At 28.0% G+C, this 27738-nt stretch overlaps 1 protein-coding gene across 5 annotated transcripts in view; it reads right to left on the bottom strand.

Annotated features, from left to right (window-relative positions):
• The window catches only part of LOC129962734 (protein transport protein Sec24C-like), a 48942-nt gene that overhangs the window by 8071 nt on the left and 13133 nt on the right, over positions 1-27738 (bottom strand). For all 5 annotated transcript variants that reach the window (XM_056076704.1, XM_056076703.1, XM_056076706.1 and 2 more), the window contains exons 6-20: positions 26137-26264; positions 25658-25796; positions 23429-23544; positions 20453-20577; positions 20289-20367; positions 17662-17774; positions 12335-12428; positions 12023-12139; positions 10828-10998; positions 10084-10180; positions 6727-7011; positions 6059-6253; positions 4290-4393; positions 3954-4044; positions 1664-1767 (exon numbers count right to left, since the gene is read on the bottom strand). In XM_056076704.1, the coding sequence (XP_055932679.1) occupies positions 1664-1767; positions 3954-4044; positions 4290-4393; positions 6059-6253; positions 6727-7011; positions 10084-10180; positions 10828-10998; positions 12023-12139; positions 12335-12428; positions 17662-17774; positions 20289-20367; positions 20453-20577; positions 23429-23544; positions 25658-25796; positions 26137-26264 (1958 nt within the window). The remainder of the gene's footprint in view (positions 1-1663; positions 1768-3953; positions 4045-4289; positions 4394-6058; positions 6254-6726; positions 7012-10083; positions 10181-10827; positions 10999-12022; positions 12140-12334; positions 12429-17661; positions 17775-20288; positions 20368-20452; positions 20578-23428; positions 23545-25657; positions 25797-26136; positions 26265-27738) is intronic.

The following is a 27738-nucleotide window of genomic DNA, read 5'->3' as shown; positions in this document are numbered from 1 at the left end:
GCGCCGATATGATGAGTGACATCGACCTGTCAGCTACAATATCGGGGATTTAGTCTGGGTGTTCACCTCGGTACGAAAGGTGGGATTATCCGAAAAGCTCTTAAGGCGCTACTTCTGACCTTATCGAGTAACACGACGATTATCTGATGTGACATATGAAGTAGACAGTATGGCACGAACTAAAGGGCGTCGGAGTTCAAAGGACGGCGTCCATATACTGCGATTAAAACTCTATCTTGATCCATCAAGGCAATTTGTTGATAGAGGGATGCCTGATATTTCCAAGAGACCTGTTACGAGAAGCCACACTAGATTGCAGCGGGACGTTGCTTACTCCTAAGGAGGAGGAAATGTAGCGAAAATTGTTCCTTTCGACCAAGCACATCATAGCTCAGTCGGCGGACTCGTGAACGGGAGGTTTCGGGTTCGAACACAAGCGAGGCAAATTGCCAAAAAATGATTTTAGTTTTAATTTGCTTTATGTCTACTTTATGTTAATTATGGAAATCTATGTTCATTATGTAAATTTAAGCTATCAATTTTCTGCGAGCCTTCAAAATCTGGAATGTTCCTTAAATGTATATAAGTAGTTTCTCGATCAGTTAGAAAATATAATAAAATCTTGAGTAGATCTTGTGTGTGTTCATTTCCATAGGCCTTATTACATTCACCTCATCTATGCGACAATATTAAGGGAATGGGAAATATATTACCTCTCATGGTCTTTAATTTTAAGTCACATAAAGTTAAAACCTCGGGTGAAATAAAACACAAAATATTTTTGCTATCATGATCCAAATAACTTAATAATCACTTAAAAGACATTGCAAAGCAAGTTTTAAGAAATTATTTTATTCTTGTTATATAATTATTATATTAATTTATTCATTTTTGCTAATTCAAGTATCTGGGCATCAATTTCTGCAGATTTTTCCAGCCATCAGTTTCGGGGAGATAATGGACCTAATCGTAACAAATAAGGGACAACATTTTTATACAGCCTAACATAAATTTTTTAGTTTTTTTTCACTTTCAGTGAACATTTGTGAAAATATTTCCGATACATCATTGAATACATTAAAGAGTGAATATGATGCAACAAGTTTTAATACTCATAAAAATTCAGTTTTAAATTATTGATCTTGAGCTAAAAAGTTTGAAAACGGTTTATTTTTGGATATAAAATCTGATGTTTTCGGATTTGACAAGTCATTCCTTTTAGATACTAAATCCAGCATCAATGATGACTCTTTTGAACTGGCATATGACCTGTTTTCTTTTTTTGGTATGACTAGTAAGTGCCTGTTTTGTCATATTACTTAAGCTTATTATCTTCTTACAAAGTGAGCAATACACAAGAAATTGATGTTCTAATCCATTCAGTTAAATCAGGATTGACTTTTTTATCCATTCAATTCATATAACATACGGATTTTCAAGAGCTCAGTTATTTATATTTATTTCTCCGATTATATTTCTCTATATTATTTAAAAATCTCTGCTCTATCAGCTATTTAACAACTTCTTATTATGAGATTTATTTTCAAAAATACTTCAATGTCAAGAATTTAATTTATACCAAAAATATATAATAAATGCATGTATATTTAAATATTGAAAAAAAAAAAAATAAAAAAAGAACTCAACTAAAGGAAACAATTACCTTATCAACATCTATTCTTGCAACAGTAGGTACTCCAAACACATTTTGAATCCATTCTGAATCTGCATTCATTCCAATCCATAAAAACATATTCAGCCCATTTTCTAAAGAAAAAAAACTTATGATTACTCTGTCATTATACCAAATTTCTGTTATTACTGATATACAAGAAAGGTGAACATTAAGAAGATAATGTGGCAGTACCATTTAAACATACAGTTCTATAATATATGCAAAGAATATAAATTGCACGAAGGTGGGATGAAAAGCTTCCTACCTGACCTAAAGTTGGCATTCCCAGAATTATTAAAGCACTTGAAAGTACTACCTTTGTTTAAACTTCTTGTGCATTTTAAAAGATTTGTGTTTGGTTGTTTTTATATTGCACTGTTTTAAAAATTTCTTCTTTTATTTTTAATCGAGAATGGAGAAAACTGAAGTACGAGTTGCAATAATTTGTTTATTTTTTATAAAAGGCTTATTTTCAACGAATATTAAAACTGAGTTAGATATCACACTGGGGGAATCTACTCTTTCATTCACAACTGTTAAAACATGGGCTGCAGAACTTTAAACGTGGTCGTACAAGTACTTTCGATGCAGAGCGTTTTGGAAGACCAAAATCAGCCACTACAGAGGAAATCGTTAGAAAAATTCACAAAAATATAATGAATGATCGCTGACTGAAATTAATAGAGGTTGCAGAGTCTGTTAGTACATCCAAAGAAAGAGCACATCATATATTAAACGATATTTTGGGTATGACAATGTTGTCAGCAAGATGGGCGTTGTGTTTGCTGACCATGGATCAAAAACTGCAGTACATGGCGATATTGGAACAATGTTTGTAGCTGTACAATTCAAACCCAGCTGATTTTTTCACGTGTTTTGTCACTGTGCATGAGATATGGATATATATCATTATACTCCAGAGACCAAACAGCAATCAAAACAGTGGACAATGAAGGACATACCAGCACCAAGAAAAGCAAAAAATGTGCCATCTTCTGGGAAAGTTATGGCAACAGTTTTTTGGGATGCCAAGGGAATTTTATTGCTGGATTATCTAGAAAAAAGCATGACCATCAATGAAGAATATTATGCTAATCTTCTGGATAAATTGCATTCCAAAATCAAAGGAAAAAATCAGGTTTGGTGAAGAAGAAAGTCCTGTTTCACCAGGACAATGTTCTCATCCATAAGGCTCTCATTGTGATGGCAAAACTTCATGAACTGAAGTTTGAAATTCTTCCTCATGCCCCCTATTCTCCTGATATGGTCCCCTCGGACTAGAGCCTCTTCTCCAATCTGAAAAAAATTCTGTTCACATACTGAAGTCATTGCAGCGACGAATGCCTACTTTGAGGCTTTAGATGAAAATTCTTACAAAGAGGGGATCCCCACATTGCCGCACTGCTGAAGCAAGTGTATATCTTTGGAAGAGGACTACATTGAAAAATAAAGTAATCATTTAACAGATTTATTTTCCTTGTTAGGCTGGAAGCTTTTCATCCTACACTTGTAGCAGCTTGAAAATAATTTGAATTGAAGTAATTGCACTAACAATAAAATTTACTTTTTATTATGGAATCAATACTTTACATTTTAGAATAAATATAGAATTGGGCACTGCTAATATTTGAACCAAATTGTGGCAATCATAATCAAGTATAAATTTAAAGATAGACACAAGATTACAACAATTTCTTATAAAAATTTATTCATTAATTTGGTATTATTTACATTTTTATTTTGATGTCCAATTTTAAAACAAATATTAAAAAGGCATACAATCTTTTTAAAATTAAAATCTTTGCATCATATATTGTAGTTGCAAAAAATTTATATAAAAACATAAATGCCAGTTAAAAACAAAATTTACCAATGAATACAATAATCAGGACATTTAAAAATAAATAAATTATTAATTAAACAAAACTGAATCGCACTGATTAAAGAGCAGAAATGCTAAAGCTCATTTTACAATAAGTTTTGAAGGGAAAAAAAAAAATTCGTTATTAAAGTTTTAAATTCTTTTTACAACTCTAGAGTGAAAACTATTCAAGCTTATAAAAAATTTTTGATAAAAGAACAACAAATATATTTTAAGTTAAAATTTAAATTTGCACAAAACATTGCAAATTTCTTCACCATATTTTAATTAATTTTTTTATACTCAAGACTAAGAAACATGCATACAGGCATATTATTGCTTTATTTTATAAAGGACTGAATGCACTATAAAATTAAACTGCAGAATTTCTGATAATTAAACTGTATAAAATCTCACCAATTAAATAAATTCCATTTTCTTTTAACCTTTCTAAAGAACAGCGGATTGCAGTAGGGAGCAGCAATTCAGGCTGAGGTTTGATATCATGCTAAAAAAAAGAGAAAGTCATTACTTGCTGTTAAAGAAAAATTTTAAGAATAAACTGAATTTTCAAAATTTATATCAATCTAAAAAAGCAATAAAAAAATCATGTGTGTGTTTAAAAATTAAATGTCTAAAATAATTCATTCCAATTCCAAAAGTGCAATAACATTAAACAAAGAATTTTTATTCAAATTCATGAATATTGAGGCACAACAGCATTTTTAAAAGTAATAAATGAAAACAGCTTACCAATGGAAGCAATCTTGGATAAAGATAAGCAGCAGAGGAATCAACATCCATACTGAGAGCAGCTAACATGATAAAACTGCGATCATCTGTCGATATTTCTTGTCCTTGGGAATAGAATAGAAAATACAGAGTGGAAAACATAGAAAAGATACCAACGTAAATAATTAAAATTACTTCTGAAGAAGAAAAATGTATAAGGCATTTAAAAACCCTTATTAAAAATTTTAAGATGTGACAGAACACATTCACATAAATAGAAATCTTCATATAATGCCCAAGAAATGAAATTATAATCTTTCTCAGATGAGACTCCCAGTAACTGAATAGTGCAATTAACTAATATCTTCATCCCCAGAGACCATATGAAAAGTCACACATACATGGCATTTCTGCATGTAAAGATCAGGATCTTTATTCCCAGAATTTCTTCATTAACAACTGCTATATAACATGCCATTATTTTCAAAAAGACAAACCAATTATTAGGCCTATTAGGAAACAAAGACAACACCAATTTTTCAGGGCTGCATATTTCATAATTCTTATCATTTATCCCATAGAACCCCTTTCTTCATAATCAGAAGTGGTTTTTGTAAATTCCTGCATTTGGGGACTAACTACCTAATGACATTTTCAAAAGTGTCACCTTTAATTCAATATTAAAATGCATCATGATTTGTGTTTGTCTAGATGAGATCTGGCATTCCTTAAAGTTCAGAAGAATTTAGAAACAAACTGTAAATATATATACACAAACAAATATATCTACAAAATTAGTAACTAAAAATAAGAAAAAATCAAAGAAGATAAAATAGAAATTTAACAAAATTGTTGCTATGCCTATAAGCGTATACTAATAACATTTGGCAACTAGCTTGCTTAGTTGGGATATTAAATGTACTTCAAATCAATTAATTCTTTAGTATTATTCTTGCTTTTTATATTAAAAAAAATAAATTATTTAATATTACAGATTGTGCTTGGCATTCAACCTATTAAACTTTAAGGGTACATAGATGTTTTTTTGTGTCCACATTTCTCTCAAATCAAAAATCTAATTAAGTATTAAATTAAAGGAATGACAAAAACAAAAATATCAGGAAAGACAAAGGAAATAAATATGCCTTTTCCACAATGAGAGAAAAAAAAAAATGATTTTTTTTTTTTTTTAACTTCAGAAAAAATGTAAATTGTAATTACTTCAAAATAAAAACTGCCAAATTTAAACTTAAAAATTTTTTTAAGAAAATTAACAAGGTAAATAAACAGATGATTAGAAGGAAATAACTTTATATCAAAATTTTCATAATGGAGAAATGATGCAATTGAATTATTTGATTAAGTAATGATAATGTTTTTCATTTCTTTGCTACAATGCAAATCAGTATAATAAACATTTAAAAATTTAAACAGTTGTTAAAGAATTAAAAAAAAAAAGCATAAAATTAAAACAATTACCATTTAAACTATGATTTTCTGAATTTTAAGATGATGTAAAAACCATTTTCATACAGTATGTTCAGAAATTATAATAGAAAAATGTTAGAACTTTATTTAATTTAAATGAAGATTTTGAAAAGGGGTAAAAAGAATAGGATACCAACTCTAAGTTAAAAATTTGTAGGATTTGTACATCTAGGAAAAAATTGGTAAATTTATACTTAATGGCTTTCTTTCTAAAGTGTTAATTAACAGATGAAAATCAATTTTTGATATAAATGAAGACAAAATGAATAACAAAATTGCAATAAAAGGAGAGAGAAAAATACCTCCTGATAAGGCATCACATTTGATTAAGCAATTTATATAGAGAGGAAGAAGTTTCATGCATTCAGGTAAAATCAGCTGCCCTGTTGACGAAGCTTGGGCACAATTCTTACGATAACAAGCTAATATTTGAGCACTACGATATATGAGATATTCTCTGATCTGTTTGGGTGTCTCTTCAGTAACTTTGCGGACACCTGCACAGAAAAAAACAAAAACAATAATAAATAGTAGTTTGATTTAAATAGATATTATAAACATATTAATACAATTGAACTGCAATTATCCATCAGTCATTTTTATCAACAATTTTGAAAATAAACACATTAAAATAACTAAACATTTTTTTTTTCAAGCTTTGAATTGATCCGTTACTTGCTTCAAGATGTTATAAACCACTCAAGAAAATTTAACATAATTATAATTACTATCACGATACTCTGCAAGATGAATTTTCTCTGCAAAAAACTCTGCAAAAAAAAAAAAAAAAAAAAAAAAAAAAAAACTACTCATAAAAAAAACTCCACTCAAATATTAATAAACAATATTGTAAAAATGCATGAATAATGAGGCAAAATATTTCAGCATTTAAAATAAACTATTTATTCAATTAAAGCATTATGTTATACACAATAAAGATAATATCTCTTATGAAGATAAAGCCACTCACTTTCTTTCAAGAAAAAGTTTAATACAGCATCCAATTCACAGTTACGGTAGAGTTCAGCCATCTGTGTACAAGTGTTAAGAGCTAGATTATGAACACGTAACCTTCTTTGACCTGAACAGCTGGTATAAAGGATTGCACATTGTATACAAACACCATCATCTTCTGTAAGTTTATCATCATATTTTATTTCTATGGAAAGAGATGTGTCACAAGATACAGTAGCAAGTTCAACATCAGTTGTGTTTGACATAAAGAAACAACCAATAAATTCAGTTGGACGGATGCCTACAGAACAAAACAAATATTAATGTAAGGAAGAAACATACACAACAGAATCATACAGATGTTCTAATTTGAATACTTAGTAAAATAATTCTTATTTCTATATTACAAGTCATATTTGGTAATCAGCTAGTTCATCAGGAATACAGTAGACTCCCGATTATCCGCGGGCGGGTTATCCGATGCGCAAATTATCGGCGCCAGCCGCGGATAAGGGTTTTTTTTTTTTTTTTTGACTGATTTCTTCAAAAGGGTGCAGTTTTAATAATTACATAATACATTACAGTATTAAAACAGTACATATGTATTAACTTTTCTGTGTATCCTTGACGCCTCTCGTAAGTACAAAGCACTTTTCTGTTTTTGTTAACAAAATGCATTTTAGGTTAGTTTTGAGTGATATACTAAAATATTAAGCGTTAGTTAAACATTTCCTGCTGTTTATTTTACGATTTATTTTACATTAAACGATTTTTCAAAAGTTGGAATGACTGTTTTCTCTTTTGCTACACTCGTTTTTAGCTTTTTTAGGATTATCTGCGATTTTTGTTATCCGCGGCGGCCGCGCCACCCAATTCCGAGGATAATCGGGAGTGTACTGTATTGATTGTGTTTAATTTCAATTAAATCTCTTATACATAATTTTATTAAAATGTTATAAATAATAAATTAAAATTTTCCTATAATAATTTTTAAATCAGAGAGGGAAAACCTCATAATTTCACATAATTTCTAATTAAAATTTTTAAAAATAAAAATCATTATGAGGTATGCATTTCTGCATCTTAGAGTGTACCTAAGCTAAATTTGACAGCTCTATATCTAATGTTTGCCCAGTAGAGCAATGGCACGCAGCTTCTTCTATAAATGAATAAATGAACAATAATTATTGATGAAATTCTCTTAACTTCACTATCATCACACAAAAGAAATTTTAGTTAACCAACTGGTGGTTAAGGTGGCCAACCAACCAGAAATTATCAGAGAATTCTGAGAGATAGGGAAAAACCAAGGAAATTTATTATAAAACAGGACATTTTTATCAACCATAATTTGTTGCTATTTTTTTTAAAAGTACAATCAAACAATGTTGGCAACTAATGAAAATCAAACTGATAGTTCAGACTGATACTGATAGTTTAAAACAGACTATGGAAAAGAAAGATTACCCACCATATCTAATTTATTGCATATATGCATAAATATATAATATTTTTGCTGAAAGTTTGTTTTTTTCAGTATGGAAAGTTATCAACATAATCAATGAAAATGGTTTTGCATATTATGGAAAAAGGCAGCTTAACTGAAGTCCAGTGCTAGTTAATATTAAGATTTTAAGCTTTAATGGGTCACCTTTATTTAAAAAGATATTTATGGAGCTATTCCCCTACTCCTTCTTTTCTTTTTTCAAATGTCAAATCAAATCATAACATATGTTATGAAAGCGAAAATATGAATTTTGAGTATTAATATTCAAACCTGATTCTGAAATATTGACCCATTATTATAATTACAAAACAATTGAATCGAATTAAATAAGCATCTCACAATAATTATTCTTTTCCCTTTTCTCAGAGTTTTTTTTTTTATTTCCGTTAAGCATTTTTTTTTTGTTTATTTTTAAACATGAACACAGATTACTAAATTCTTCATATGAATGGATACTATGAATGACATGAAATGGATATTATTACTAATATTTCTTTACTTTCTTTTATTTTCCCATACTTTCAATAAAATTCTCTTTAATTTAAAAATAATATCAAACACAAGAAAATAATTTGATACATTATAAAGTACACATACATTTTGTAATTTTTTCAAAAATATTTTTAAAAAGAGAAAGGCGGTATTTTCTTAATTCAATTCAATGTATATGAAACTGTTTCCCACAAAAATTCACAAAACTCATTTATACTCTTTTTTTTAATTCACACTTTTAAAACATTTTTCTTTTTATGCAATAAAGAAAAGAAATTAATATGAGTCAATTTTCCACTTTTTTCTCCATTCTATAGGTTAAGCATTTTCTCCTTTTTATAGGCAAGAGATTTTTATTACACTCGGGGAGCTAAAAGTCAATGCAATTTTGATTTCATTGAATAATTTCTCATTTTAATGCTGAGATTTTATTTTATATTTGTAAATGATTTTTTTTTTCTGTTAGTAAAATTATTCAGTTCTGATTATCGTGTTTGTCAACAGTACAGATAAGAGAGATGCTACTGGAAGGAAACAAATGATTTCATTCTTAAGCACTCGGACAATGTGTATATATTTTTGTACTACATTTTTCATTAGTCAATTTGCAAACAGTTCCGAGATATAATTGTCTAAAAATCGACCTGGATGGGCAATATTTTCAAGCGCTGGTTAATATATTTTCAAAAAAAGGAAGGGTTGAAGGGTAATCGAAGCTTATCTGAAATTCAAGTTTGCAAGTTAATTTTATGAAGCATTCCTACTATAAATAAGACTGAAAAGTTATTAGAAAATAAAAATGTTACTTTTTTTTTCCCTTTCGAAAAAAAAAAAAAATGTTTTTAGCCACCTTCCCCCATTTTAAATATTGACTACAATTTTTCCAAAGGAAACATAACATTAAATGCACCAATTAATGATCTAAAACTAATACAGATACATCCATTTCGAAGCATATTTATTTTTATAACACAATTATTAATTCAAAAATTAATTATATCACAATCCTTAATTACATTATTGCTTAATGAAAATGTAATGAATTCTAAAGTAACACAACTCCATATAATTTCTGCAAATATAAAATATTTTTTACTTTCATAAACAATTGGAAATCTTTAATATTGGATTATTTTCAATAATTTAAGAAAAAAATCATCTCTATTTTGATTAAATATTTATAAAATTGAAGAACGCAATTTTAATATAAAGTACATAAATTTCAGAAGTTTTACAAATCATATGAAAGAAAAATTTAAAAAAAAAATTATATTTAACTTTACTCAGCTTTCAATATAAATAATACTACCAAAATACAAATTCCTTTTTCTAGGATCAGTAATAACAGAAAATAAATTGCAATAAAAGACTTGCCAGTGCTAGTTCTAACACGCAACACTGCATCAAAAGCAATAGGCTTTTCAACATTTCTACGAAGATCTTCAATAAACCGTTCACCATCAATATCAGCCTAAATAAAACAAATTATACATTTACTGACTAAGAAAATCTTAAGTGGAATTATTATTAAATCTTACATTTTTGAATTGATATTTAATAGATGATTATGAGAATAAATTGACAAAAATTAGAATTTCAGTTTTAAAAAATACAAAAGTAATTAAAAAATAAAATTTAGTTAATTTTTGAAAGCAATTCAATAATAAAAATAATTCTTTTTTCAAAACATTCATATCAAACATTTCTTTAATTTTGATAACATATTTCAAGGAATAAAATTTAAATTCAATTGGTTATTTAAATACAATATAAGTATTGTTTTAAATAATTGTTTCAGCAGCGTGTCTAAAAAAAAACTTAGCATTATTCTGCTTAAAATAATGAATGATTTCAAGGCTAAGTTCAGTCATTTGATTGTTTATATTTCCATATTTATTTAGATCACCATTTTAATTTTGGAAGTAGTTGTTTTGATTTCACAAAGGTCATCAATATAATCTCATATTAATAGATTACTCATCATTTTTATAAGAACTTACAATATCTATGAATGACAATTTTAGGTTTTAATTTAAAAATGCATTAGTTCATTTTGTGAAGAAATTAAATAAATTTTTAATATTGTAAAAGGAGGGATGGGTGAACTAAAACAATTACCTGGAAATATGTGTATTTGTATAACTGGCCACCAGTGAGTCTGCAGACTTGGCCTAAAGTTGCAATATCAATATAAGCATTATTGAATAGGAACAAATCAACAGCACATCCAGCTTTTACACATTCTTGTCCAATATTGTTATAAAAAGGTGTCTGAGGTGAAAGTATTGTCTGCAAATAATAAGATCTTTTAAGAAATAAAACAAATAAAACTATCTGTTAACCTATACGAATAAATGTTTGATAACTTCTGAAATCATATTTATTTTTAGAGTTCACATAATGAACAATTTAAATTCACCTAGAGATTCAAAATTGGTTCTACTTAGTTTTAATATTTTCACTTCTCATTTTCTTATGAAACTAAAGATAGCTAAAAGGAAGGCAAGTTAATTCAGAAAATCACTTAGTATTATTCCTCACAAAAATTATGCATATCACTGCAACAAAAAAATAATAAGATAAAGAATAAATAATATTATCTTTCATTATGATATTATTTGTCAAAAAATACCAACTTTGAAACAGCATGTACAATTACGAGAGATAAAATATGGGCATTTGATAAAAATTTTCAAAATTTCAACAAGCAATGGATTTAATTCAAATAAAATCAAAGACAAATGATGAAGCACGCTTTTCATATAATGTGCTTGTAAAAAATTGGAAATATATCATAAAGAGCAAATAAAAGATTACAAAATTATGTGCAACATGTACAAATTGACACATAACATATATATCTTATCCACATTTTCAATAAGAACTGGTTAGAATCCTTTATCTTGCATATCATGTGAACCTTAGGTGAATCCATGTTTAATTCATAATGATCTTTACTAAATTTTTTAAAAATAAAGTCAAAATTTTAAAAGTACACTTTGTCTCACCAGAGTAATTTTATGATTAACTAAGCGTAATGGCCTTTAAGCTATCTAAAAAAAGCATATTTATCTTTTATTGTAGAAAATCATCCAACTGATGCATATATAAAAACACATAAAAAAAGATTCAAGATATAAAATTAGCAAAGGGAGTGGACAGAATCCAAAGAAAAAGCCAAATTAGGATATGAATTCACTTAAAAAATTCATTAAATAAGAATTATAAAGAATTAATATCCTGCTTAATAGATATAAAAATACTTTAAAAAAAAACATGTCTATAGGCAATTAGAGAAAATAATTCTAAATACCTTTTCTTTATCAGTTCCAAGAAGCTTCCTATCTTCTCTATTTTTTAATTTTCCTGGAGCTTCAGCAATTGGTAAAGTAGTATGGAAAACAAATAATTTCCCAGCACATTCTGCGGCCTTTAAAAGGAAGATTAAAGAAAAAAGTTTATGAAAACATAACTTTTAATTATAACTGGGATTAATAATATTGGGTATTTATACTGCTTATTTATATAAAACTTTTCATATTATTTCAACATGTGTGGTTTACCTATTCAAACAATATAATCTACAAAAAAATATTTTAACAAGATACTTATTAATAAAACTAACCCTTAATGCTTCCAGGCCAGCCTGTATTGCAGGGCCAAGAACAGTTTCTGTATCTTTGGTATCTGCAAACATGATAGGAATCTGCTCCATCAAACTAAAATTAATAAAACATTATTTGATATTTTATAAAGAAAATAACTTGTAAGTAACAGTGTTTATTCATTTGAAATAATGCAACTAATTTTTATTCATGCAACAACATAAATAATTTAATTCTGGATCAAAGTTAAGGTTCCACATACATTCTGAAGGGCAATTAATTAGGATAGGAAGTTTAATAATGTTGTGCATGTCATATGAAAATTTTAACAATCAACTATGAAGTTCAATTTTATCATTATAAAGAGCAAGATATACTAAGGTTTGTTTCTTAAAATCATTATTCATTCTTTAAAATACTAATTGATGAACAAGTGAATAAAAATTTCTCTTAATAAATATAATCTTTATTTTTTAAGTTGCATATTTTATTAAGGGAGACTAGAAAAATAGGGATCTTAATATCTTCCATGATAGGAAATTAATTTTCAATCCACTGCTTTTTTTTAATGTGTTATACATTATTAAGATAAATAAACAATGCTGCTGTTTTGCTGTATTTGGTTATTTCAGCCATTTCATGGTGCATATAATAAGTGGTACTATGTTTACAGAAAGGGGTTGGAACTTGACTGCATACTTCCGGATAATATGCTTCCTGTGGCAATAATTCAGACTCTTGAATGATCTGAATACCAGATAAGATAATAAAGTGAGTTTTTTATTTGAGTTCAGTCATGAAATATCTAATTATAAATAAAAGCAGGTCTCCACTTAATGTAATCTAAGAATGTAAAATGTCAAATTTGCCAACAATTAAAATGGTTCAACACTTTCTCTCAAACATTGTCTTGGACAGACTTCAATATGTAGCTAGTTTAAAATCCTACTCTTTTTTTTTTTTTAATTGGTCACAAATTCTTAACGTTATAAATTATCTATCCAAAACATGCTTGCACATAAAATAAATTATATTCCAGTTTTATAGTTAACTCATTGAGATACAACTAACATTCTATATTAGCCACTTATTGAGAATATTGGCTGTGTTTACCTTCCATTCAATCTTTTAGTCATAATTCAATGTTCATTACTTGATGATTTATGGGCATCAAACTGTGACATACATCAAACATATATTATATAGAAAGCTTTCAGATGTTTATTTCATATATGAAATATCTTAATATAATCCATGGCATCAGTGTCATTTAAAAAAAAAATAACTGTTTGGTTAATCATTTTCTAACTTTCACAGTACTGTAGCTTTAAAAATATATATATATTTGTATAATTTACATGATAAATAAAACAGAATTTTTCTATCTTTTTTATTTAAATGAGTAAATATTTGATGGTTCAATGAAAACAGTTTGAATTCCAAGTCAACAACTATATTGTGGAAAATTACGATAACAAATTTTTAAAAAATGGTGAATTTTAGAAAAAATTTGCATGGCAATTAAATTGGCATCATTAAGAAGCCATTTTTTTAAATTTTAAAATTGTGTAAAGATAAATTTTGTGCAACAAACATTTAGAAGACATCATGAAATAAAATCATTCATTGTCATTTGAAGTACTTTTGCATCAAATTTAATATTTCTAGATCAAATGGTTTGTTCTACAAAGTGTCAACATGTATACTATTCTACTTTACAATTAGTAACCAATAACACGAAATACTTAGAAAACTAAGAAACCTATTTACAAAAGTGGAAATTAACTATGATATGTGATAATAGTATTGTTTTCATGATTCTTTTATATTCGTACATAGCTCATAATACTTCTTATCTCTGATATATCATTATAGAAAGGAGATGTTTTTTTATGCGCCTCTTTCACCTTTTGTAATATTTCATTGCACTGACAACTCTACAAACAATTATGCAGTTGTGGCATAGCTAGAATACACACATGTATAAGTTACTATTAAGGCAAAGAAAATAATCTTTAATGTTACAATTATAATTTTTTTTCAAAGGTGAAAACAGTTCCTGTTTTAGACTTTTTGAAATTATCAAGCTTATCAGATTTTCATGAAGGAATATTAATATGAAAATAATCCTGAGAAACCATGGTTGGGGGGGGGGAGACATGAAGTTCTACCAAATCAGAATGCAAAACTAAAGAATGTAAATAATTTTAACTGATGGGGAAAAAAAAAAAAATTCTATGGCATGCAAACCTCTCAAGTCAGTCATCAAACAGCTAATCACAAATGGGGGGGAAAAACCCATCAAAAGGTTGGAATATATTGCAGGAAAATTTTCAGACATCTAAAATGTCAACTAGATGATTGAATTGGAGAATTTTTCTTAGCCAAAATGAAAAGACGTGTGGCCAGAAAAAACGCTAATTCTTTATTTGGTCTGGCTCCAGAGTGGGGCAAATAATGCAAAATACAAAAATGATGACAAACATCTAGATCAAATTTGCCACAGCAGTATTTAAGAATACAACTTTTATATCAGTTAAAAGGTGAGAAATTACTTCAGAGTATTATTAAATAAAGAAAAAAGATAATAAAATTATGTAAAGAAAAATGTCTCTAGTGCTTCAAGAGTTAATTCTATCCATACAACATGCACAAACCCTGATCAAACTGTCAATAATTTAATAGTTATAAGATGATTCATTTGTGGGACATAATAGCATCTTCATCCTCATTTGCATAAAAGCTAAATTAATTTTCAGATAAATGTAGAGCTAGATATCTTTTGCACAGAAGAAAAAGAATAGAGGTATATCAAACTTTCCTAATAGGTAGTGTATGTAAATTTTTATGAGAAATTCCAGTAAAAACTTGTATTTTTTAATTCCAGAGGAACTTGTTTCTTTTGTGATTTGGGAGTTCAGTTGATGAGCTTAACGGGTACACAATACACAGTCCAGTCATATCATCCAGTCCAATGTGACCATCTCCTACTTTCAATGTCAACTTGAAATAACCAATCACAGAAGGCATTTGACAGTACATTGTGGTAGAGCATATATAAAAGGTGTTTGAGGGAGTTGGAAAATATTGCAATAATTGGCATAATGCAGAAACAGAGCGATTTATCCACCATCCAAAAGGTCATGCTCATTGGTTTTGAGCCAAAAGTGGAAGTATTTTCGAAATGGGTAATTTTGTAAATTGTTTGCATGTTGCCATGGTAAAAATATATCATGCGTGACAAAATAGTACTATACAAAATCAGTAATGTGGTAAATGTGATGTACCACAGACAGAGGGAAATGGCGGCTGTGAAAATGCATTCAGGTGAATAGACATGCAGCTGTTGAGCAACTGACCACTCAGATGAACCAAGGGCTACCAACAGTACCAGCAGTGTCTTTACTGCATATGAGCCTCTGCAGCAGATGTCTGGTTATAGTACCTAAGCTGACTTTTGTTCATTGGTGACAGGTGGCTTTTTTTCTATGAATCAGATTTTATGCTCCATCGGATAGATGGACAGTGGGATATACAGGTGAAATGTCAGATAGCAAACATCCTGCAACAATTGCTGGAAGTGTTCAAGGAGGAAGAGGGAGTATGAGGAATGTTTTTGTGGCATTCTCTAGATGTATTCATTATTGAAGAAGACACTATGGATCAACACAAATACCCATCTGTCCCAACGGATCATGTCCACTCCTACATGCAAATTGTTTTCCTCAGGATCATACCATCTACCAACAGGACAATGTGAAGTGTCATACAGCTCACTATGTGTGTGGTTCTAATAGCACTAGAATGGTTACCATGCTTCATGGATTTAAATCCAATCAAGAATCTATGGAACCACCGCAATCCGGTTATTCACACCATTTATTCTCAACTGTATAAACTAGAGCAGCTGGTCACGACACTAAAGTCAGCATGGCTCCACATCCCAGGGAATACCTTCAAGACAATAATTGACTCTCTTCCTGCATGCCTTGTAGCTGTCCACACTGTGAAAGGTGGTTATTCTGGTTTTTGACTGATGGTCACATTAATGTGACTGGATTGTGTATATTATATATGATGCATATATTATATAATTATATATAAAACTAAGTACAGTAAAAAATTATTAAAGAAATTTAACTTCTATTTAGCTGTTCAAGTCTACACACCTTTCAATTCTAATTGCTATAACATTGAAACCTGCTAATTGCTATAATTGAAACAAACGAGTACACACGTATGTACCTTTTTCAACTTTTGGCTTAGTTTATCTAATAGAAAATTGGATACAATGATTACCCATTTAAGATTTGGCCATACTTGACTAATGATTTGTTATTGGGGAAGCCTGCCCCTGGACCAATGACAATTGACTAATTAGTTGTCGATCTGCCTATGTTCCCCACATTCTCTAATTCTCATCCATTAATGCCCCATCCTTATCTTTCTGCATTTTTAAAAAATGGCTGACTTCTTCTTATCTTATTTCAATATTAATCTGTTTTTTTTAATGTTTTAAACACTATAAAGCAGTTTTTTTAATGTAGATTAATTCATTATTTGTAACATTCAACAGGATTTTTATTATTCTTTTGAAATATGATCATACACATTTTAAGGAATTGCATGTTTGCATTCACCTTATGGTTGGCATTGCATAATCAAAAATGGTTTTTGCACTAGTAAATCCCAACAAATCAATCAATAACATATGTATTTGTTCTGAGAATTACTAGGACAGGAATTTACAAACTAGATAAGTACAACAAAATGCACAATGAAGGCAGAACTTAATGTTCTTAACATAACTATTAGTGAAACCTATTATTTGACAAACATAATGAATGAATGAAACATTTTAATTTTCAGAAATAATTCCTATTATCAGATTGTCATACCTTTTTCAAAAAGTACTATGGTAAACAACAACAAAAAGCATATTGATGTCTCTTACAATTTTATTAGAAATTTAGTTCTCATCAGATATGTACCCACAAAATTGAATACACTAGATTTGTTTACAAAGACATTTTAATTTATCAACCAAACTAATTTTCAGGTAATTTGTGCATTAGAAATTTGTCAATAGAAACATATGCTTAGCCTATTCAAAAAGTAGCAATTCACTGGTAAATGTTGTAACTGCATTATTTTTATATTTCATTTATATTTGTATGTATGCAGCATATGTTTTTCTTCTGCATGTCATAATGGAATAATAAAGACATTTTTTTTTTAATATCTTCTGTGCCTTTTCTTGTACTCCATTGTGTTGATGGGCTAACAAAAATAATAAATTTCATAAAATAATTGTTAATTTTAAAATGAAGGAAATGTTCATTCATACCTGTCAATTACATGAGCAGATTCAGTAGGATTTACTAGAAAACCATCCAACAATGGCATAAACATATCGTTAACATCGGACACAACTAACATTTGAGGTTGAGCCAAATTACTCTGTAACAAAATATACATATCAACACTGAAATGCTGCTGTATCAACCTATCCATAAAAATACAATTTGTATACATTTTTTTAAAAAAATTATAGAGAATTAGCAGTTTTCTGTAACAAAGTGTTTATTCATTGTCAATATATTTAAAATAATTGACAAACTCAAAGAACCAATACATCAACCATAGTAGATATACTAATTTTTCCATTTTTATGCCATAAGAAAATTAATGATACCTAAATACATCAGTAATGGATGCCATTCTCAAAACAGTTATTAATAAGAAAAATCCCAAAAACTATACATCAAAACACAATCTTTAAGAGAAAAAGTTAGAAGAAATCACTAAAAAACATTTAATGATTTATTAAATACAGATTTCACTAATTTGGAATTCATGTGGAAACTCATCTCCCTGTATATGCCCATAGCCTCCATTTTGAAGTAGTACTGCAAGACAAAACTTCACAGCCACCCAACCAATTTTATAATTTTGAAAGCATAATTAACCAATCTAAAAGCTCTATCTTTACAAGGAAGTCATAATTGTAGATAGGACTTTTATTTATTTTGAAAATATTTATTTTATTAAAATTGTTTGATCTATATTAATAGCAAAAGTTTTATTTTCCCACATCTTTCGAAAAGGAAAAGTATGAAATAAGACAATTAAAAAATTGAAAATATAAATTTAATTCACAAGAAAAGCCAATTATTCACATGAAATATAAAAACAATATTTAGAATATGGAAAAAAAAAAAAAAAAAAAAAAGAGGAATGAGCAGGCATGTTTGTTTCACGACAAGAGTCAGTTGATCACATCAAATGCAAAAAATGGCACAAACATGCAAATATATAAAATATTCACAAACTAAGCAAAATGAACAGTAATTAAAAATTTCCCTTGTGTTAGTTTTTGCTGCGAATAGAATTTTTAAAGAGCCTTAAACGAGTACTGAGTATATATTGCCTGTGTCTAAAAAAATGGATAATTAAAAATATATATTAAAAAATGCCAATACTTGGAACAGAATTATAAAAAAGAATTTTTAAGCATTAATTCATTTCCTCAACTGTTAACAAAGCTGTGTTGTAGAAAACAGTCGGGCCAATCAAAAAACAAGATGCATTATAAAAGCTCACTTCGACACATACTTTCATGGCTGAATTAAGCCCTTCAGGGGCTTTAAGGTAATGGTAATCCCATGAGCCTCTTTTCCTCCTCTACTATTTCCAAAGTCAGATATAGTTTTATCTGATTTTAAATTTAATCATTATATAAACAAGTAGGAAATTTTGACAAAATGAAATAGATCATTTTCAAGAGATTTGGTTCCAATATGCTTCACATTTATGAAAAGTGTAAAGGCTTCAGGGCCTCCAAAACTTGTAGTGATTATACGCTATTGTTTATTTTGCTTATTTCAAAATCCTGTTCCAATATTCTCAAATATTCATTTTGTTATCTTCTGTTCTTCTTCATAAAACTGCTGATCTTAGGCACAGTGTTCAGATATTTATTTTCAGAAGTGCTTTGGAGTATAGTAAAGAAAAGTGAATATTTTTGATGGATTTTTCCCCAACAAGTTAAAAAAAAAAAATTTAACATAAAACTATGATTTGAGTATCAAGATCACATATCAAAATATATTTATATAAATTACTGTATTTTTGAATGGCTTTTTTTATACGTGCAAAAGTACAGATGGTTAATCCTTTGACAGATTTGGTTTAAACTTAGATAAGTATCTACAATATAGATGCTAAAACTGTTTTTTCACATTTTATTAATTTAAAATAGTGAGTCAATGCCTTTAGATGCATATGAAAGAGCAGAAGACCAACCCCTTGATGGATTTAGTTCAAAATTTGATCCAGGTCTACACATATGAAATTTTATACATCTGGATCTACATTTTAAAGTCATTGTGCACATTCAAATTCAGACAACCTGATTTTATAACAATGGACTTTATTCAAAATTTGACAGAAATCTACAATTTTGGGGTAAAGACAATATATCTGCTTTCATCTATATAACTCAAAGCATTTTTCAGGTATTGTATTCATGGACATACATTATTTCAAAAATATGGACTCAAAAAGATCTAAAATATGGATATTCATCAAAATCTCAAGTTCGAACATTTTATGATTACAATACATTTTCTTTTTTTAAACACACACACATGCACACACACACCAAATAAACTATACAATGATTAAATGATTTAAACATGGAAAATTATTAATTAACAGTGTACCATTTTCTGCTCCCATTATTCCAAAATTAATATGGAATAACATTACATACATTCACAGTTAGACATCACTAACTAATGAAATTGCAAGTGATGAATAGATTATGGAATGATGGAAAAATTATTCCATAAATTTATCATGTTTCAAGATATATCCTAAGCAATAATTATATAGTTGGTAGAGATATGTAAAAGATTTTTTTAATATTTTACAATTTTACATAATACATTAAAATATATACTACAAACTTACATTAAGGTTATAGAAGTGAACAGCTGAACCATATGTGACAAATCCAACCCTTAGTTTAGATTCTTCAGCACCATCCTCTCTATCATAAATAATGTAATATTAGAAACAGAATTTCAATAAACTGAATGAATGCAAAATAAAGCAATATGTTCAAATTTACATACCTGGGTAATCTTGAAAGTATACTCTTCATATTATCACATAATGTTTTTACCATGCCATTTCTAATGCTGTTATATGAAACATCAATTACAAATATAAATGCTGGACAATTAGGGAACTTCCCTTCCTAAAAAAGGGGAGAAAATACAATTTTGATGCTAATCTAAAATACTGAAAAATGTTTTAATATATTCTTTAAATTTATAAAATGGAGCCAAAAAATTTATGGAATTATTTGATAATACCTTAATTAAAAAATTGAAAAATAAACAGCACCAATTAAACATTATGCTAAAAGAGTTGTTAAAAAATGCTTTATTTAATAAAGTAAATGCACCACAAACTTGATAAACTATAGCCAAACTTTTAAGTCTCAACTGAAAAAAAGTGATGAAGTGTTGATCATTTTTTTTTTTTTTTATTAAAAAAAAATTACTCAAAATTTTTTCATCAAGGTTGCCACTTAAATGTGGGAATAAATGTTCCTGTACGTGTATGTATTACAAGAAGAATTACAGAACTTATGTGCTAGTTATAATGGAATAACAATACTTCATAGTTTTAATTAGTGTAAAAAGTAACCTTCTTCAATAAATGTGAATTTAACCATGATGCCGTTTTTAAAACAAAATATTTTTGAGATGCATTCAAATATTTTTTAATAATATTCTTCACAAATAAAAAATTCTGCTAAAAAGCCACTTTAAAAAAAAAATTCAGTAGCTCCACTAGTAATCAAGTAACTTGTAGTCAATATATATATTATCTTTGATTGTGCTTCTTTTGACAATTTTGTTAAACAGTTAATGAAAAACGATGGAAAGATTTTCATACAAGAAAGGTATCATTGTCTGAATTTTTTTAAAAAAATGGCTGAAGAATATTAGCAATATAAAAGATGCTTATTTTAGTCATAATAAGTCTATCCTGACACACATTTAAAATATTGTCACTTGTAGCAGATCCAGGAAAAAAAATTTCTATTGCACTTCCCCAAACACTGATATTTCCTATCCAGCAGATACAACAAAACTCCAATGAGAATTTAAAAGAACCTGCAACTTCCAGAAAATTGGCATGTCTAGCCAGACTTCCCAAATATTCTATACATTTCTCTTAGAGTAACATCTACTTTCCATTCAGTACATTTATATTCATAATGAAACCTCAATGGATTCTGTGTAGTCCACAAGTACCTAGATCTAAAATTTTATAGTCATTTTTACATTGAAATCTTCCCTGACATGTTTTAAAAATTTTGAATTTATATTTGGTCCATCCATAATAATTTGCAAAAGAAACTGTACGTCCAAACTTGATATAATTTCTTTAAAATTCTCAAATAATTCTTAAACAGTGGTATGCCTTAAAAATAATGAATACCAATACCTTGTGGAGATTCTATCAATTGATTCACACCAGTATCTTATAATATATGATTCATTTGGTATTTCTGTGAAATGCAGTTCAAAGCTTTGTCAAAGCATATTATAATTTTTTTTTTTTTATTTTTTAAATATTTCTTAAGAGATTGTTGATAAAAATGTAGCTTGTCCAAAACAAACAATGTACGACATTTTTGTATAACCTAAAGTACATTTTTTTTTTTGGCTATTTCACTATCAGAGAATGAATGAATTAAAAGAACAAATGTGGTACAAAAAGTTCAACTTTAAATGATTGTTTTGGAACTAAAAAGTATGAAATCAAATTTGCTTATTTTCAAACATCAATTTTTACATTTTTAGATTTGGCACATGCTCTTCTGTATTCAATTCGGATACACATTCTATTATCGACTATGACTTTTTGAATTTTGTGTTTTGCATTTTTGGCCTGACTAATAAGTGCCTGCTTTCCCATATTACTTTAACTTATTATTTTCTTACAAAGTGAGCAGTACACAGCAAACATATTTTGTAGAAATTCACTAATTCATTAAAAAAAAAAAAAAAAAAAAAAGTCAGGATTCATACTTTTATTTGTCCAATCTGTAATACAGATTTTGAGCAACTAATTGTTTTAAAAAATTCTCTAATCTACTCTGAATAAGATCACAATTTCTCAAATAATAAAGCATTCAATAAACTCACAAGTGAATGATTAAACACCATTGATTGAATGTTACTATTCCCACAAGAGAAATTTATTATATTCTGACATAGCAGTTTTGCACATCCTCATTAGCTACAATTCAGGAATTTCATGGAAATAGAAAAACTGTCTCTGAGATCAAAACTAGACTTATCTATACCGATTTACTTTGGGTGCTATAACTACAATATTTTATTTAGAGATTGGCATTGCAAGGTTCAGATAATCAGCAATTTTTATATTTTAAAAAAATATAAATAAAACTAAGAAGCCTAAAAATCCTTGTATTTTCCCGTTTCTTTACATTTCCCCTGTTTTTAGATGATTTTTAAATCCTCTGCAATTTTCTGAAGCTGCGGCAACCCTGTTTGACATTAAATAGTTGTTTATGTTCTAAATTTTCTACAATAATATTTTTTCAATGAAGGTAAAGTATATTTAATTAGAAAGCATATTTTTTTAAAGGAAATCAAAAATACTAATAATTCACACAAATATTTTTAATTCTACATTGTTTTGATTTTGTCAAATTTTAATGCATCACAGTTAAATCCAAGTCTATAACCATTTAAGCAATTTTAATTTAAATTAAAAGGAAATTATCTAAAGAGAGGGAAGAATTAAAAATGCTGAAGAAAATGCTACTAAATGAGGCATTAAAATATCAATTATAGAACTAATGTTGGAAAATATTTTAATTTAGAATTCAATATACAACAGAAAATATATTTAGTACCTCTGCTTAAACACTGAAAAATTCAATAATATATTGATAAATAAAGGGAAAATATAAGTAACTTTTTAATTAAAATATTAAAAACATCAATTAACATTTTGTTCTAGTTATCATGGAAATTTTGCACAAAAATGAAGAAAATACTTACTTTACAATAATCTTTATTGACTACAAATTCATAAGATCCTAAACATAATTCTGCTCTTTCTAATTTGTCTACTCTTTGTCCCATATGATCCAAATGAGTAAAATAATGAGCAGGTACTAGAAAAAAAAAAGTAAACACATTAACAATAACATGCTTTTTAATACAACAAAGTGAAAATATAACAATATTTCCAATCATTCCAAATGGAAGGAAAAAAATCTTAGTATATGTGATCATCATATAATGTATAGATAATTTAAAAGGAAAATTTCAAATGTGAAATATTTTAGCACATTATAAGATTGAAAAAATTCCACTCAGAAAGCTAAAAGACAAATGCAAATCTCTTGTAGATCGAGTTATTGCTTTTAAACTCCTTTAATGCTTAGACAAAAACAGTGAAATAGTACATTTTGAAGCAACAATAGATGAAGATTTAATTGCTATTCCATAATACTGTATTTAATACAAAATAAATAATATAAAAATATAGTTTGTTAAAGAGTTAATATTACTGAAAAGCTTTGAAAACAAATGCCATAAGTTTATATCAGTTGGCAAGAAATAACATTTATCTCTGCATTTTAAATATATTTGAAAAAATTATCATTTGATTGTCCTTTTTTAATATATGTACTTTCAGTAATGCAGCAGACATCAAACCTCAAAATTAAAAACAGACCCAGAATAACGTTCAGTTAAAAATTCATTTAAAAAATAAAATTTACATTTATTGTACAAAATATGGAGAATTTTATAAAACTTATTTTTCATACAATGAGTATTACAAAATACAATATAACATTTGAACAGGAACCAGTTATCTATTAAACTTTTTTCATGGCTTAATCATTTTTTAATTTTTAATTATATGCATAGTGTTTATATTTTCTATTATGTAGATTTCATGGCTGTGATATCACAACCAATAAGAAATGACTATGACATCATGGCCAATCAGATTTAACCACATTAAATATATACTTTAGGCTTTAATTAGACAACTGAGATTTGGTTAATAAACAAGTTAATCACTCTAAAAGTTAGTTTCAAGATAAGTACTTTTTTTTTGGATAGCAAAATATGAATAAAATATTTCCAACAGTATTCAATCACATTTAAAGATGTCTGCTACCAACAAACAAAACCTGACACATTTCAAATGAATCGGCAAAAGGTTAATGAGATCTGCAATCAGTGAGCGTGTCTATGATAATTCGCTTTTATGAATATTGTCATGAAGAAAATATAACGTTAGAAAATAAATTAGTTTTTTAAAAAGAAGAAATAGCCTTGTAGCAGAATTGGGTACATGCCGGCATATAATATCACTTTGTAATTTTATCTAAGCAATAATTCTCAAAATGTATTAATCTTTTTTTTTCTTTCTTAATTTCTAATAGAATTAGATAGTTTGAAGAATTTTGTGAGATATAACTAGAATTCTTTCCTGTCTTTTTGGGAAAGCTGCTACACGATTATCTTGTTTTACCTGAAAAATAAGACTCACATTCTCGCTTTCAAGGAAAAGTTAAAATATATTTCAAAGAGCTAAAAATAAAAAATAAAATAAAATAAAAATTAGAAATTTTTTTTCTTTAAAAAAAAAAAAAAAAAAAAAAAAAGAGCTGACAACAAATTGTTGATGTTAATCTACAAAATTAGAGATTGAAAATTTTTTACCTCCTAACTTCTAAGCAGATGCAGCCATCAAAAGAACTTTAAAACAAATGTTGTTTATCTTAATGAGGTGTTGATTCAACTACTTTGATTCATTTTTCCATCTTCAATATTAAAAAAGCAATAGAGAAATGAAAATTTCACCCCCCCCCCACCATTTTTACCCCTAAATTAGGTGCTTCATCTACGAACTCAACCAAGGCTTTACGTTTCTTACAACATATTCTATGTTTTTCTTTATGTTTAGATTTATGATTTTATTCTATGTTTTGTTTTATGAGTTTTTAGTTGAATGAAAATGACTACACATTCTTAAAATAGAATTTATCATTTAATTAAATACAGGAAAAACTAGATAATCAAGAAATTAAAGAAAAAAAAACAAAAAACATATTGAACAAAAGATAATGTTTGACATATGGAATCCTCTTCGGATTTTACATGTAAAACAAAGATTTTTAAAACCAAAATCATTTATTTTTTTATTTTAAATATTTGAATTTCATATGATTCATAAATCAAAATTTTGCTTTGCTTGAAAATAATTACCTTCAGTGGTAGTTTTGCATAGCATACATTGAAACCGTCTACCAGCATCAATAAATTGCATAAATGGACTCATATAAGCTCTGCATCTGTGACATCTCACAGGACCTTCATCACCTGGATCCACTATGTGAGGTGGATGCTAAGAAAATAATATTGAATAAAAAATTTCTTTAGCAACTCACCTACCAAAGGATAATATAGGCAAAAATATATTTGCTTTAAAAAATCCAAATGATTATATGAAGAACAAACACTTTAAATATTTAACTATTTAATAACATATAGCATGATTTTTTAAAATATCTATCAAGCAATTTTTAAAAAATTACTATACAAACTGAACAAAGAATTTTTTTTTACAATGAAATGCTATGACTATAATTTATCCAAAAAAAAGGGAAAGAAACCAATGCAATGTTTCATTTAAAGAGAAAATAAAATTTGTAACATGCAAAAATTTCAATAATGAGATAACTCACTTCTCCTTCATGAACACGGGCAAATGGGCTAATAGCCAGAGCAAATGGGACACAAGTTTGTTTCAGCATTTCAGCTGTAGTAGGCACATTATAAATTGTAGAACGAATGAATCGTGGACTGCAAATACCTAAAAAATATCTTTATTAAGCAAAAAGTATTTTATATCTTTCAAGACCAATAACAAATGATGTTGTTCACAATTTTTATTGAATTTTAACAGGTAAGGAACATAATTCCAAATTAATAAAATATATAAAGGCAAACCCATTTATTTAATTATTCACTGACCCTATTTATTAAGAAATTTACTCATATTTGATAAGAGGTTAGTTCTTGGATAATAGGTAATTTGAACTTAATGAGAGATACTGTTTTCAGTATATTTTAAGAATTTTTTATGGTATTTTTATTCAATATTTTAAGTGAATTCTGTTTCTCAAGATAATCGCAAACTAAATACTGAACACCTGCATAAAACATAGATTTCAATTAACTTTTGGTTAGTTGGTTGTGACATTAAGAAATTGGTTTGATAATAGGTTACAACTTCCTTGCAGAACAGTAGAAACACACAGTAACAGCATGTACATATTTCTCACCCTATCCGACTCTATTATACTTCCACACTTCTAAAAAAAATTGGCAAGAAATTGTGAGATAGACAGCTCTGCATATGACACCAGATGGAGTTGTTAAAAAGAAAAGTAAAATAAATTCAAGAGTATGGAAAATTATCAAGATTGAACAGGCCTCAGAAGATCCCGACAAGAGGTGAAGATGTAGGTGCAGTCTGTCAAAAGATTACCCACACATTTGAATGATGACCAAACTATCCTGAACAAGTAAAAGAGCATTCATAGACATGATGATGATGGGTAAGGAATACCGATTATGAATACTATGAATGATGGGTAACTGCTTTGAAAATATCAAGTCCTTAGAGTCGGAATCTCAAGGAAGCAGTTGAGCTTAATGTGTTGGTTCATGGTGCAGTCAGATGGTAGAATATTCAATGATTGGGCACATAAAAATTTGTCAATGCTGCACAGTTCAGAATGGTAGCTGGGTGGTTGATAATGCAATCTGTCCTATTTGGCTTTCCTACCTATCTACAGTGACTAAAATTTTGAACTGACAATCTAAATCATGTGTGCAAAAACTGCCAAAGATTCAGCTGCTTTACTCAGCAATAATCTGGGACTCTTCACAGTATAAACTTCAGTACATCACCAAAATGTTAAAGACTGATACCTATGGAATTATTTGCAAACTCTTGATGGTAGGCAAGATATTAAATTATGGGTCTCAAATATTTCAGTATGGTACACAGGAGACTTTAATGATGGCACTTTAATACTTTTCCCTCAATGTACAGTCAAATGATAGTTCAACACATTCATATAGAATGCCCACATTTTAATCTCAACAAATTCAATGTTTTCATTTTTCTCGCATTATTTTAAAAGACATCCTTCAAAAAGTATTTGTCCTTATCTTAAAAATATCATTGGTTTCTTCTATTTTATGTAAGCATTAATTTTTCAAACCCTAATACACATTTTTTTTATGCAGATTAAATCACTATTTGTAATATCAAAGAG

This window comes from Argiope bruennichi, chromosome 3 (genome assembly GCF_947563725.1).
Source record: "Argiope bruennichi chromosome 3, qqArgBrue1.1, whole genome shotgun sequence".
Classification (NCBI taxonomy): domain Eukaryota; kingdom Metazoa; phylum Arthropoda; class Arachnida; order Araneae; family Araneidae; genus Argiope; species Argiope bruennichi.
Note: the sequence above shows the minus strand (reverse complement) of the source record. Positions and strands in the feature narration are given on the sequence as shown.